Source organism: Branchiostoma belcheri, unplaced genomic scaffold, assembly GCF_001625305.1.
Source record: "Branchiostoma belcheri isolate BF01 breed outbred unplaced genomic scaffold, Haploidv18h27 scaffold104, whole genome shotgun sequence".
Taxonomy (NCBI): domain Eukaryota; kingdom Metazoa; phylum Chordata; class Leptocardii; order Amphioxiformes; family Branchiostomatidae; genus Branchiostoma; species Branchiostoma belcheri.
The window spans coordinates 758838-772579 of NW_017802425.1; the positions used below are offsets into that span (position 1 = coordinate 758838).

Consider the following 13742-nt stretch of genomic DNA (forward strand, 5'->3'; position numbering starts at 1 on the left):
CGGCTTTGTAGTTTGTGTCCCCGGACGTCACGGGATCGTTATGACCAATAATTACGTCATGTGACTCGCACCCCCCTGCGCTGACCGAACGATGACCCCTCCTGACCCCTCAGTAAACATCGTCTGACAATCACCACGGCCACGTGATCCTTCTGTGTTTTTTGTTGAAATCTCGCCCAGACGGAGTGAGCGTTTTTTTCTGTTCCTCCATATGGAAGATGGGGGAGACCGTTTTAACCAGGAGACCTGCACCGTACGTCCGATGGAATGTCTTGGTAGGTGTGCTTTGCCTCACCTGTTTGCGTTCGCTGACACAAGGAGCCCCGATGCAAAACGTCAACCCCGGGCCCGGCCTTACCTCGGCAGTTGGTTTCGCAGGTGGGTAGACTTTTACAGAACATGTACATTTCTAGATGAAGCTTGAATATCTTTACTGTTAAATTGTAAAGCGGGAAAAAATCGATCGGAATGAAACAAACATGTTGAAACTACAGTGAACTTTGATACCTGGTACATAACGTTACACGTTTGTGTGCAGTCACTACAAGTGTGCTTGCTGTGTCGACGACCTAGGCCTTGAGGCGACATTCTCAACTTGTGATTTTCTTTAAGCAGACAGACAACTTGCACTTCTCGGGCTATCACTGGAAGCGACTTTGTCTGAGCCTGACTGGACCTCGCTTTTCGCCGGCTCCCCTATCTAGTAGGCGGACTATGTAGGGAGCCTCCTGGAGCTTGGGTTTCACAGGCTAGACTCAGTGTCTGAAGTCCAGTCGCAATGTCCTTCCTTATTTCTTGTACTTTGAAATACATTGCTTGATTGGAGATAGCTTTACGGTTGCCGGCCGCCCAATATCCAGTCGGCCCCGAGGGGCCATAAAAGCCGCGGACGGCAGAGTTTGCGTTATACCCTGCGTTATACCATGGGGGTAAACCTCCATGGTTAAACAGACTAGATTGGAGATATCGGTTCAATTTATATACATGTATCTATTTGTTTGTCTGGTGTACATAGTCAGTGCTTCCCAACTAATGAGTAGATGACTAAAGTCGAGAATACACCATTGTTACATAATCACAGATACATACACAATTTCCTTTGCCGCGGCAATACTATAACTTAGCATGAGAGAATGGCTTTAGCCAGCGCTAAAATTATAACGAGTACTAGTACTAGTTCGACGTAGCAGTTATCCGCTAGTTGGATGTCAGTGAAACCGGTGTGTCAGGCCGAAGGGCGGTTGTACCTGGCAGGGAATGATACGGACAACACACACATGTAAACAATAACGACATAACAAAAGGCCTTCGAACTTTCACCTCAGTGACCTGCATTAATGACGTGTGTGACCTTGGCAGTGTGGCCCTATCATGTTACCTGTTGTTCCACTTTGGCACCTGGCGGTATGCAGCCCCCCCCCTCTACGCTCTGCCAAGTTACAATTTGTCCATGATAGCTCCTTGTCTGTCTTAAGACACAGCCTGAAGACAGTGTGACCATGGATCACCTGTTGAGATTGTCAGGTGAGTTGGTGAATGAAGGAAAGAGTTCGTTTGTGCTATCACAAGCTAAGTATAGATCAAGGTGCAGCGCTCCAGGGTGGTAATAGGGTTCTGGGTAGAATTGCAGAGCACATAAAAGTTCGGTATCTTAGTGCAATGGCTAATGTATAATAGTTAATAGTATATGTACAAGTTAAACTTCTTCTCGCTTACCAAGACAGCTGTAAATGTAAAAAGTTAGTAAACCTTGCGGGCTGATGAAAGAGAGCCCAGTGTATACATTGTATATCCAGCTGTCACGAGCTGAGTTTGTCCTACAGGATGGTGTTTACGTGTACATGTTTACAAGCGCGTTTTCTACTGTGGTTTTGACACGAAGGGTTTCCGGCGGATTTCATGTCCTATTCTTCCACTGTTATTGTGTTGATTCACCCTGTTATTGTACTATATTTGCAGATCGCCGGCTGGGTTTCTCGGCTGCGCGGAACGACTGTGTGCCGCCCGCTATAGATGAGTTCCCGGCGGACTTCATGACGCAGTACCAGCGGCTGCACCAGGCTGGCGTCACCATACACCTGCTGGTGTCGTGTTACATGTTCCTCGCGATCACTCTGGTCTGTGATAACTACTTCGTACCCGCCTGCGAGGCCATCAGCTACAGTGAGTAATGAATGATTTTGTAATGCCAAATATGTTTCGCAACAACTGTTAAAACGATACTACAAGACTATATATCTTGCATTTATAACTACAAAATATTTATCAATATAATATTAATGAAAGTATGAGTAACGTTATTTTCATGTCTGGGGCAGAGAACCTCATCTCCGAACAGATATCTAATCTATGTACATGTAATCCCACATGCTTCCTTGTTACATGTCTCTAGTGACGCGAAGCATTGGCGCGATAGTACGCAGCAGGACGCATACTCGGATAGCCTTATAAGATTATACAATAACACAGAACGCACAAGGCAGAACAAGTTTCTACCAGACTCCTTGGACTTACACGTACGGATAACCACGGTTCAGTTGCAATTGTAGGAATTTGGTTACATTCGGAAAGGGGACATTGGCGACAATCCGTACGTGAGGAGAGTTTTCTTCAATAAACTTCAATCGTTAGTGCGGTGCAGGCAAAGTGCGTATACTACTAGTATGTGTCTATTTCCCAAATCCAGCACAAAATGCCCGCCGGCCTGGAATCCATGGCACTCTCATTACGATGAACACAAAACACGAGCTATTTTGTTCATTGTTAAGTCCAAATCAAGATAAGCACCAGAATAATTTCAGAAAACATGAAACGTTGTGGTAGCAACATGCAACAGCTCAGGGTCGCAATTACTTCCGGGTTCCGCCATGTTGGAAGATACCATCGTTGCGCCATAGAGAGAGCGGGGTCTGAGTTATTATTTCATAGGTGTATTTTCTGATTATTTGGGGGGATTTGGGGTCCCAAAAATTGCGCCCGACCCACCGACAAGCGGCAGGCGACGCGGTAATGTGTTGGTGCAGGTGTCAGCAGAATTACCCTCACTTTGCGTTCATTGGATAATTGCTCACCCCCTGACAAAGACGGTTAACCCAACCACCTGCGCCATGCGGAATAGGTGCATTAGACCCGTGAGATTTCTTGTGGGCGTACTACACATTATTCTCTATTGAAAATTAAGTTTACCTCTAAAATTATTTATAGTCGTTTTATGCAATGTAGACAATTGTATTGTAGACTTGAACTTATTCCAAAATCGACAACATGATAAGAATGGATCTGGAAAAACTAATATTCACTTGTCACATAAATTATGATAATGAGGCCGACCGACTCCATTTTGACTAACCTACGTGGTTTATTGACTATCTGTCGCAGGGTGTCGATGATCCTTAACTAAATAACCAGATGAATTAATGACAGGTGAAGTTGTGGCGTTCAGACAAGACAAACATATCATCTGTACACGGGACAAACCATTTGTGGTGTGTGGAGGGGTGAACTGTCGGTTTGCATTGCTGCCTCCGGCGGACTCTATGTTCCTGGATCCTCCTTTCGCTTTCCGAGAAACAGCAGATCTAAAGAACCCGATTTATTAGCCGCGATGATCATCCCACAGCCAGGGTAATCCATCGCCTAAAGCGTTGTAGGAGAGACGTCTAGCGAGATGATTGAGAATAACAGATCCCCACCTTATTAACCATCTATAACTATCAACTATCAGTTCCAACAGAAGTTTAATTTTCCATCACTCCAGGGCTGGGGCTGCAGGAGCACGTGGCCGGTGCCACTTTCATGGCGGGGGGTAGCAGCATCCCGGAGTTGGCCACGGCGTTCATCGCTGTGTTCTTCACACAGGGCGACATCGGCGTCAGCACCATAGTGGGCTCGGCCACCTACAACATGCTGGGCATCATAGGCTTCAGTGGGATAGCAACGGGCATGGTACGGGACCAGTCCTTCCTTCCCTCCTCCCTTCCTCCCTTCCTTCCTTCCCTCCTTCCTTCCTCCATCCCGCTCTCGTTTTCTCCCTGTTGTCCTCTGAAGGCTGGATGTCCCCATTTGTTTAGACAGCAATAAATTTACGTTTTTTTTCTATGCAATGAAACGGCGATGTCGGCCAGAAATAAATGGTATGATAAATGCTACACATTTTGGTACTCTTAGCTCCACAATTAAGTTGCAATGTTTAGATTTCCCCTTCCCGCGTCCCCAGGTGGTGTACCTGTCGGTGTGGCCGATATTCCGGGACTGCACGTTTTACGCGCTCAGCATCGCCATCCTCATAGCGGTCATCTCGGACGGAAAGGTCTACTGGTACGTACAGCTACAGGGGTGTGGGCGGATGGTCTGAGGGGTGTGTGAACTTCAGAAGGGGAGGGTTGTATAACAAGCTAAGCATCGCCGTCCTTAAAACCGTCTTGTCTACTTCGAGTAGTTGGTATAAATCTCCTGGCAGACTCCTGCATTCCCCCACCTATTATACTGTAGTAGTTATTGTAGTTCAGCATAGTGCCTGAATGAGCCCCTAAAACCACTGTTCTTCACATGGACACACCAGCTGAACCGGTTCCCTTCCATCCCAGGTACGAGGCGTCCATGATCCTGCTGCTGTACATTGTTTACATCGTTGCCATGGTGTTCGACACGCGACTACAGGCCGCCGGCTTCACACTCGCGCAGAGACTGAAGTAATTATTCATATCATATTCGGCTACCGTACCAACTGCAGTACGTCTTTCATTAACTGTGCATTGCCGAGTTGGCATTAACTCCCTGCTTGTCAGTGCTGATCGGTCAAAATTAAATTCATTTGTGTGACCATTGATTTTATGAGTGAAACGAGATGCACAATGAAAAGTTATGATTAAAACTAGAAAGGCCGACATTTGCTTGAGAGCAAATGCAGCAGATGGCTTCACCACATCCCCCATACCGAAAATGGATCTATCCTACGATGGCTGCCAATAGTCTACACCCCCATGCAGCAATGGAACCTTCCAATGCCGGAAATAGCCAAAAAGCCCTATTCTACATAACTTTAAAGTGGTGTATGTCAAAATCGTGAATGACATTCTTTGAACATGTGTCCAAGGTATCCCCATACCAAATTTCAGGTCATTCGGATTTAATATTAGGGCACAGGAGCCAAAAATGTACATTTTTGGTCCGAAAATAGCCAAAAGGCCTTATTTTTTCCAATTTTAAAGTAGTGTATGTCAAAAGCGTGAATGACATTCTTTGGACATGTGTCCAAGGTATCCCCATACCGAATTTCAGGTCATTCGGATTTAATATTAGGGCACAGGAGCCAAAAATGTACATTTTTGGTCCGAAAATAGCCAAAAAGCCCTATTTTTCACAATTTTAAAGTGGTGTATGTAGAAAGCTTGAATTAGGTTTTGCAGACATATGTCCAACGTATCCCCATACCAAATTTCAGGTCATTTGGTTTTAGTACCAGGGCTCCAGATCCCAAAATGTATATTTTTTGCCTGAAAATGGCCAAAAAACCCAAATAAAACAATTTTTCAAAAAAATGAAAAAACGCGTCGGGGTATTGGCCCACTCTACGTCCATGCCAAATTTCAGGTCATTTGGCTGAAAAACGGCTGAGTTGAATCCCTTTGACTGTTTGGCAGGAGGAGGAGAAGAAGAAGGAGGAGGAGGAGAAGAAACATGAGGGAACACAATATGTCTTCACCACTTTGTGGTGAAGCCATAAAGACAATATAGATACGCAAAAAACTCAAAAGAGCATTTTCCGAAATTCGTTGCAGAATCCGTCAAATGAATGTTTGTCGCTCAGCGGTCGTCGCCTCTAGTGTAATTGGTTATAACGAAAGCTTTTGTTCAGTCTGGCCCACAGATTCGGGACGCCGGAGTCGGACCGGGAAGAGAGGACGTCTCTGCTGTCGCGGGGGGACAAGGAGGACGATCTGTCACAGTCTTCCGATTCCGGATACGCCACGCCCAAGATATACACGCCGGAATGGCTAGACTCGGGTAAGACTCCAGCCACATCAGGCCAAGGCTGTAAACTACAGAATGGTTAGATTCAAGTAAGGTTCCGGATACGTCATGTTCAGGAAATACACTTCGGATTGGTTAGACTCAGGTAAGACTCCGGATATGTCACGCCCAGGATATACTAGTACACTCTAGAATGGTTGAATTTAGGCAAGACTCGCGGTACCTCACGCCAATGATATACATTGCGGCCTATGGCTAGATTAAGGTAAGTCACGCCCTGATGTGAGCCTTAACCTTTAAATTTTGCTTGAAATAAAATCTCTTTTTGATTTTCTCACAGAGCCCGAGTCGTTCTTTGAGATGCCTGAGTCTGACGTAAGACGGATATTCTGGGTCCTGGCCCTCCCGACCAGCGTCCTGCTGTACCTCACCATCCCGGACTGCAGACAGAAGAGATGGAGGAGCTGGTATCCTGTCTCCTTTGTCCTATCCGTGGCGTATATAGGCGGCATGGCGTACCTACTGGTGTGGATGGTCACAATTATAGGTGTGTTCATAGGTCTTATGTACAGGTGTGGATGGTCACAAAGGTGTATTCACAGTTACTTAAATACAGTAATTACGTTACAGAAAGCAAGGGGGGATGGTATAACTGAAGACTGAAAGGACGAATTGGAGGTCAAACTGGTGTCACCACAGCTAGGTTGGAAGCAGGTGACAATGAATATACAAACATGATAAATACATAATAATTGATAAAACAAAAAACATAACTATATAATACTTGTGCAAATACTTCAAGGGAATGCGAAAGCCTTAATTGGTTTCTTGTTTCCTGTGCAGGTTACACGTTCGGTATCCCCGACACAGTGATGGGTCTGACGTTTCTGGCGATCGGAACCAGCCTGCCCGACACTGTGGTCAGCGTGCTGGTGGCCAGAAAAGGTACGGGACGGCAGGTTTCTGTGTTAATGTGGCTGTCCTACTTTTTTCTCGGTCACAGCAGAGAAAAGGTCGTGGGCAGAGAGCAATGGGGCAATAGTAGATCGTTGATTTATTAATGTATTGATATGTTTATAGATTAATTGATGATTACCATCGTCCTGCTCCAGGGCACGGTGACATGGCGGTCTCCAACGTGGTCGGCAGCAACATTTTCGACATGTTCGCGCTGGGCCTGCCGTGGTTCATCCAGACGGTGATGGCTGCCCCGGGCAGCTGGATCACCATCAACAGCTCAGGGATGCTCTTCACCGCGCTGTCGCTGCTGTTCGGCATCGTGCTGGTGCTGGCCGCTGTCGTGCTGTCCGGCTGGCAGCTGAACCGGAGGATGGGCGCGGCCTGTCTCGCCGTGTACGTGCTGTTCGCAGTCCTCGCGTGTCTGTACGAGACTGGCGTGTTCGGCGACTTCAACCCAGACATCTGCCCCATAGAGGCATGAACAAACAATCTCCGAATGCTCTTTGCAATTGAGATAGAGATCTATATAGTTTGTGTCCATTCAGGGACAAGTATATACTCATATTGTTATATCCGATGGAAAATGCCCTAGCAGTGTCGCATTTTAGAAGATTGTCAACGAAAGTATGAATAATTGGTACATAATTAAAAAAATCTTAATGTTTAATATCAACTGAATTTTGGATGTCAACAATGACGAATCATGTTGCAATATCAGAATGACTAGCTATTTATAAACACCTAGGACAGAAAAACATATGCGTTAAGAAATGCATATGGACTTCGCCAATTGTGTTTATTATTCAGGAATATTATTATCTAGTGCAAATGTTACTTTCCATACATTATCTATATCTCCATAAGACAAACAGATTTCAGGAAACGGTGATGCTGGTAGTTTACAACTTATGCAAAGTGCAATACTGTGAGCAAGACATTTTATAATACATGTGCAAGTTGTTTACTTAATACACTTACGTGGAAGCATCCTTATGTTTTACAAGACTTTGAACAAGGCACTGCAATCTTGTACTACTACTTTTCATGTCGACTTATGCATCATCACCAATGTATTTATGTGGATACAAAATGTATTAACTATTATCTCCCAGAAATATCGTTGTACAACACCCATTGTGTTTATGACAACCGACTTTTGTAATGAAGACATGACAATTTCAGTTAATGTTTTGGAGGATTATAGATGATCTTATCTTCATGCTCAACAAAAAGTTACCTGTGAGTGAACATAGACTACATCATAGTACTGCTATTGTGCCACTACTGCACTACTATTCTACTGAAAATGATTCAGTTCTTGAAAAATAGCGGCAATTTTTGATAGACTGGATCAGTTTATTTCAAATCTAGTCCAGCTTTTCTACCTGAAACAAGTTATCCTGTTACAGGGGTCAGTGAGCCATTGCCTCCTAAATATGTACACTAAAGCCACTAACCAATCTGGAAGGCTCATTTATAAAGCTTCGCTTTTGTTATTTTTACCTTCCCAGGGTTGGAAGCTCCATCTCAACATCACAATTGTGTATAAATAGAGAGTGTAGGTCACCATTTCCACACAAATACTTTTCAACATCAGACTACACGTTGTACTACATTTGTAGTGTTACAACATACCAGTATGCTGAAAGGTACAAAGCTAGCAGTGAAATCAACATTCAGCCTGCTAAGGTAGCCTTTTGGCACCAAAATGTTAGGCAGCAGGGTGAGGGTTAAAACAAACCTAACACTGAGTTAGCTAATTCTCCTCCAACACTACAGGTGTTAGTTTATATACCTGTGCAAAAATAGACTATTTTTAGCACATGAGGTGAGATAGAAGAATACAGCTCTAATGTCTGGCCTTTTGTCACACTTAGATCCTGTAGGTCAGTTCCATTGGTCCACTGTTACATCTCATCAGAGCAGTTAGTAAAAAATGTCTCTCTATTGTTCAGCAGGGCTCCAAAAATCTGCACTTTCTGTCTACATCTATTCAACATTTACTTCACCTGGTCTCTATTCTAGAAAACAACGAAATTTCCTTTTTGGGGCCTAGGGCAATATCTATATAGTATAACGTTATATATCTGTACATGTACATTTCATGTAAAGCATTGAAACAACAATGTCTATCTATGTCCATCCACCTGAACACATAGGGAGTGCTGCTTAAAATCACCACATGACTGGGTCCATGTGTTCACCAATATGGTTATACATGGTTTCATTCATCACTTCACTTATCTAAAGGTCAACAAATTTATCCACTTGGTCCAATATGGTAAACCACATGGGTTGACATGGTAGCCCATACAGGTTGACATGTTAACCCATGTGGGATGACATATTGACCCAGGTGGGAAGACAAATTTACCTATGTGGGTCGACATGTTAACCCACGTAGGTCCATGCATAGTTTTCTATGCAAATTCACATGGGTCAAGCCAGGGATTCTTGGTCTTCTACACTAACTACAAAGTATGGGAAATTGAAATAAAGACATATATATTGCAAGTGCCTGATTGTACTCAATATACATTGTACTAACAAAGACTGGGAACACTTTTACAACCTGTATGGTTTGTAATGCATCCTTCAACACCCCTGTTTATCTGCTAATTGTACAGAGCTTGTGATATTACAGACCTATCACAAGCCCAAAGCAATGCAATACCTTACACTCCCTATACAGTTGTTTAACAGTTCTAGCCCCAATACTGTTGTTTGATGGTTGTAGTGCCCCCTATACAGTTTCAGCAGTACTGCGTCCTATACAGTTTTGGCAGGTAATCTCTGCTTGTACATGCCAGCAAGCGCAACGGCTGCAGAGTAGATCATGTCCTGGCGCGACATCCCGGTGAAGGCCCGGTGCCAGTCTGCGTGGTGCACGCCCGGTGTCGTACGCTCTATCGCCTCGCCGCACGTAACCGCCAGCCCCGACCACCGCAGGTTGTAGTCTGTCGGTGTCTCGTCCTGGGCACGTGTGACGGCCTCCGGGGGGATGGGCGTGGCCTGTGTGAACGTCTCCAAGGCAACGCCGTTCAGCGGGTCCTGCAGCACCAAGCAGCCGATGTCAAACCACCTGCAGGGGAAGGAAAAGTTGTGTTTACAACATCACCTGGGAAAGGGAACGTGACTTAAGAATGATGGAAAGTGACATATGGATGCACCAGACTTAAGGATGCATGCACCAGAGTTAAGGATGAACCAGAGTTAAAGATGCTCTACTCACTTGTCTGGGAGCAGCTCGGCAATGAAGTTCTCCACAGAGACACACGGCTGTTTCTCATGGATCACACCGTTTCTCCTAAGGGTGTCAATTCTCTCCTGGGCACCCTGGCAACCAGACACAGGACACATTTATTAACATAATTTATGCACACTCCATTTCTTCAAACGCATAGGGAGCTGTATAAGAACGTCATTGGGAACTGAACTAAGAACCTCATGTTTACAGTGTATACATTCTCAGCTGCCCTACCTTCAGTCCTGCTGCGTATCCCACCGGCTGTGGTGCGATGTTGGACTGCGAAGCCTCGCCTGTGACAGTGGCCTTCCCGAACACCTTCTGGAATGCGGCGCGCACCGCGGCTACCTTCACCTCCTTGTCGGACGCCACAACAATGTCGATGTCACCGCCCGACTCTGGGGAACAATTACTCAGACTTAGTCAGGCCATATCAATTAAGTTTAGATTGAGATCAGAAACATATATATAACTGCAAAAACCATCATGAAAGCAAAGCCTGAGGATCAGGTTTGTGCCTTTGTGCACTCAGTTTTATGGATTGGTAGGTTAGTCATTTTCAAAACATTCCCAGTCTTCACCATTTGTCTATCTTTACTCTATTTACTTGCAGATACAATGTACTACTTTTGGCTGAATGCCTGACGTAAATAATGTTTACAAACAAACACTATATAAATAGCTAACTTACTGATATATGGGGTCATGCCAGGGTCCATGGTTGTGATCATGGTTTCCACAGAACTCTGCAAGAACAGGGGGAAGGAATTACAAACTCAAAATTTGCTAAGTTATGAGAGCTTCTGTGTGTGTTGGTATGTGCCGGTACTAGTATCATCAGTATTGTATAGATGGTATAACTTTCCTTCAGCATAACACACCAGCCTCTGTATCTGTATTGCACTAGTTAGCAGTCTTAACCCTGCAATTTGCACTGTTGGTCCATCATAATTTTGTGCCAAACGGCTACCTTGGCAACCTGAAGGCTAATAAGCACAGTAACTCTTCAAACAAAATATATCTCCAACAGAATCAAGCATGGCTCACGAGTTTCAAACTAGGCAGATACTGCACACCTTGTACATGTGGTCATCTCTATGTGGTACAGGTAAAAGACACTTTGGAACTGACCCATTGATACAGACTACATGTTGCATCTCACCTTTGTTTTTTCCACGACTTTCTGCATGAGTGGGTTCCCTGTGACCCAGCCCCAGAGTCCTGCCCCACTGCTGCCACCACCTCTGTACCTGGGGAGAACAGATATGCTGTTAGTCTTACAGCTTCACCAGTTAGACATGGACATGCACACCCAGACACAAACACACACACACAAACACACACACACACAGAGTAACACACACAGTAACACTAAATACTTAGCTCCTATCCATACCTTCTGAAGTTTTGTTGTTAAACTACAAAGTGGCATGATTGTACCTCATGTCATCCTGTGGATCCGCCAAAGCCTCCGGGAACGTGATGCCAGTCTGCACCCCCTCCGCAGGCCCAGGGGCCAGGGGAGACTGCCCCACACCCAGGGGGGACTGCCCCACACCCAGGGGGGGCTGCCCAACACCCAGAGGAACAGTTGGCATGGCTGTCCTACTGGGAGTTCCCACTGTGTTTATAGAAGAGGGAATATCTGTTGTCACACAACATTATCAACACTACCGTAAGTCACTTCAATTTCAGAAAAACACCAGCACAATTTTGATATCTAGAGCTTAAATAGTCATAACTGTATAACCACCAATCAGTAGGTTATAACTAACCATCAGCAGGTGTAGTGTATAATCACCTGGCATGCTGTATGGGTTGGCTCCCTGCTGGGGACTGTACATTGTGCTGACAGGAGGGGGTGGGGGCTGGTACCCTGGGAACCCTGGGAACCCTGGGCCAGGGGGAGGGGTTTGGAGGGGGGAGTAGGTCTGAGCTGGCCCAGGGGGTGGGGGTTGGAGGGGAGTACCCATGGGGGGTGGGGCCACCGGCGTGCCTGAGGGAAATAAGCATGCAGACGTTAGTGGGTTCCATACAGTACACTACATGCTACAGAGCAGTCATTGCCGACAGGCAACTTACAATTACATTATGTGTAATTCATAAACAAGCACCATTGCCAGCTCCAAACAGTTTTTCACATATTGCAGATGAAAATGAAGCATACTGTGTATTTAGTTGCTGAAAGATATCAGATTTGTACCTTTAGCACACCAAAGTAACTGTTACTACCAGTTGCCTGTTGATTATGGGGTTAGACAGCAGGGTGAAGATTAATGTTATTCAGGAGAACCCTGACTAACCTGGAGGTGCAGTTGCTGCACTGCTGCTAGGTGGCGTCGCTGTGCTGCCCGGTGTGGAGGCAGCGGGAAGCGGGCTGACCGCAGGACTGTCTTCCCCACTCACTTCTTCCATCATCTTGACGCAGTGTCGTTAAGTGCACGATGTGAGGAGGGGGTGCTCTACCTCATGGGCATGGAAAAAATCCCTCAGCATTTTTTTGAAAAATATAACTGAGTTTTCATAGCTGACTTTAAGATACATTAAGAATTGAAAGACAAAAGCTCCATACTTACTGACTCATTCATTCACCAACAGAACCAATAAAATTGAAAATTCATAAATGTGGAATTCTTTTGTATATTCTTCAATGGATTGGGCATCAGCATTAGATTTGACTTGACACCTCAAACATCTGGTTGTCATTTCCAACAAGACAAGAGTTGTGAAGCCATACGGACATCTGAGGTGCATACACTATTATAGTAACATTGTTTGTAGTACATACTGTATATGGGTTGACAAATGTTATTCTTTAAAGTAGTGCACTTTAAATTTAAACTATCCTTTATACTGACTATATTCCAACATATTTCAAATCTCAAACTAACAGGAATATGTTCATGAATTAAAACTCCTACTTTTATGGAGATCTGCTGTTACAAAGTTATAAAAGTTAGCAAAGTCTCAAAATAGGTGGAATTTTCTTAGCCAAAATATGGTTGGCCTAGGTTCGCTAACGGACAGCATAAAACCTTCTTTAAAACATTGCATTCTCAAAAGAAAACAGTGCCAATCAATGTTGAACACACTATACGCTGAATTTGACCTATAGAACAGGCAACAGTACTAAAAGACGAGACGAAAAACTGAAATTTTCGCCAGAAATGTGAAGACCTCACCTTCGTCTGTCTGCTTCTCAGTATAAATATGGCCGCCAGAAGTCGGTCTACCTCAATCAACCGTAGGGGTGACAGGTAATACAAAAGTACAAAACCGTCGCCGAACAACCCAGATAAATCTTAACCAAAGATGTCTACAGAGCTATTATAAAAAATTGATTCTAGTTTGCTCTAAAACAGTACGTTTGGTTGATTATTGGCATCTTTGTTACAATACTGGTTTTAGATTTTACCCGTAACATAGTGTTGCGTTCCCAAACAGGGCACGTCACCATGCCACGTCGGTTTGGCAGCAGTGGCGCACAGCCAGGGCAGGTTGGTTAATGAGTTAAACTTTAACCAAGTCTCCCCAAATATCAACTATCCATGACGGATCATTT

The 13742-nt window shown here is 44.7% G+C and overlaps 2 protein-coding genes across 6 annotated transcripts; one reads left to right on the top strand and one right to left on the bottom strand.

Moving 5' to 3' along the window:
• The first annotated feature begins 76 nt into the window (after positions 1-76).
• LOC109476448 (sodium/potassium/calcium exchanger 5-like) lies at positions 77-8988 on the top strand. Of its 2 annotated transcripts, none has more exons than XM_019777383.1 (9): positions 77-378; positions 1960-2163; positions 3758-3945; positions 4217-4317; positions 4587-4691; positions 5858-6006; positions 6314-6520; positions 6817-6918; positions 7086-8988. In XM_019777383.1, exons 1-9 carry the CDS (start codon positions 219-221, stop codon positions 7412-7414), a joined length of 1545 nt encoding a protein of 514 aa, XP_019632942.1. In that variant the 5' UTR covers positions 77-218; the 3' UTR covers positions 7415-8988. The 2 variants fall into 2 exon arrangements, with proteins under 2 accessions (XP_019632942.1, XP_019632950.1); XM_019777391.1 differs by lacking the exon at positions 77-378 and adding an exon at positions 1035-1524.
• LOC109476487 (protein PRRC1-like) lies at positions 7586-13424 on the bottom strand. 4 transcript variants are annotated; one of them, XM_019777439.1, is made up of 10 exons: positions 13363-13424; positions 12484-12642; positions 11982-12176; positions 11739-11801; positions 11621-11696; positions 11343-11430; positions 10872-10926; positions 10415-10578; positions 10166-10269; positions 7586-10015 (listed from the first exon to the last, which is right to left on the bottom strand). In XM_019777439.1, exons 2-10 carry the CDS (start codon positions 12596-12598, stop codon positions 9703-9705), a joined length of 1173 nt encoding a protein of 390 aa, XP_019632998.1. In that variant the 5' UTR covers positions 12599-12642; positions 13363-13424; the 3' UTR covers positions 7586-9702. The 4 variants fall into 4 exon arrangements, with proteins under 4 accessions (XP_019632998.1, XP_019632982.1, XP_019632989.1 ...); XM_019777423.1 differs by having other exon boundaries at positions 11621-11801; XM_019777430.1 differs by having other exon boundaries at positions 11621-11801; positions 12484-12646; positions 13363-13401.
• Between the last annotated feature and the right edge of the window lie 318 nt (positions 13425-13742).

Bases quoted from the DNA above. Each gene is read 5' to 3' on its own strand.
- LOC109476487 (XM_019777423.1), bottom strand. From the start codon at position 12,598: ATGATGGAAGAAGTGAGTGGGGAAGACAGTCCTGCGGTCAGCCCGCTT. The intron at 12,177-12,483 runs GTTAGTCAGGGT...TATTTCCCTCAG, and splicing joins TGCAGCAACTGCACCTCCAG to GCACGCCGGTGGCCCCACCC. The intron at 10,016-10,165 runs GTGAGTAGAGCA...CTTCCCCTGCAG, and splicing joins GCCGAGCTGCTCCCAGACAA to GTGGTTTGACATCGGCTGCT.
- LOC109476448 (XM_019777383.1), top strand. From the start codon at position 219: ATGGGGGAGACCGTTTTAACCAGGAGACCTGCACCGTACGTCCGATGG. The intron at 3,946-4,216 runs GTACGGGACCAG...CCGCGTCCCCAG, and splicing joins GTGGGATAGCAACGGGCATG to GTGGTGTACCTGTCGGTGTG. The intron at 6,521-6,816 runs GTGTGTTCATAG...TTTCCTGTGCAG, and splicing joins GTGGATGGTCACAATTATAG to GTTACACGTTCGGTATCCCC.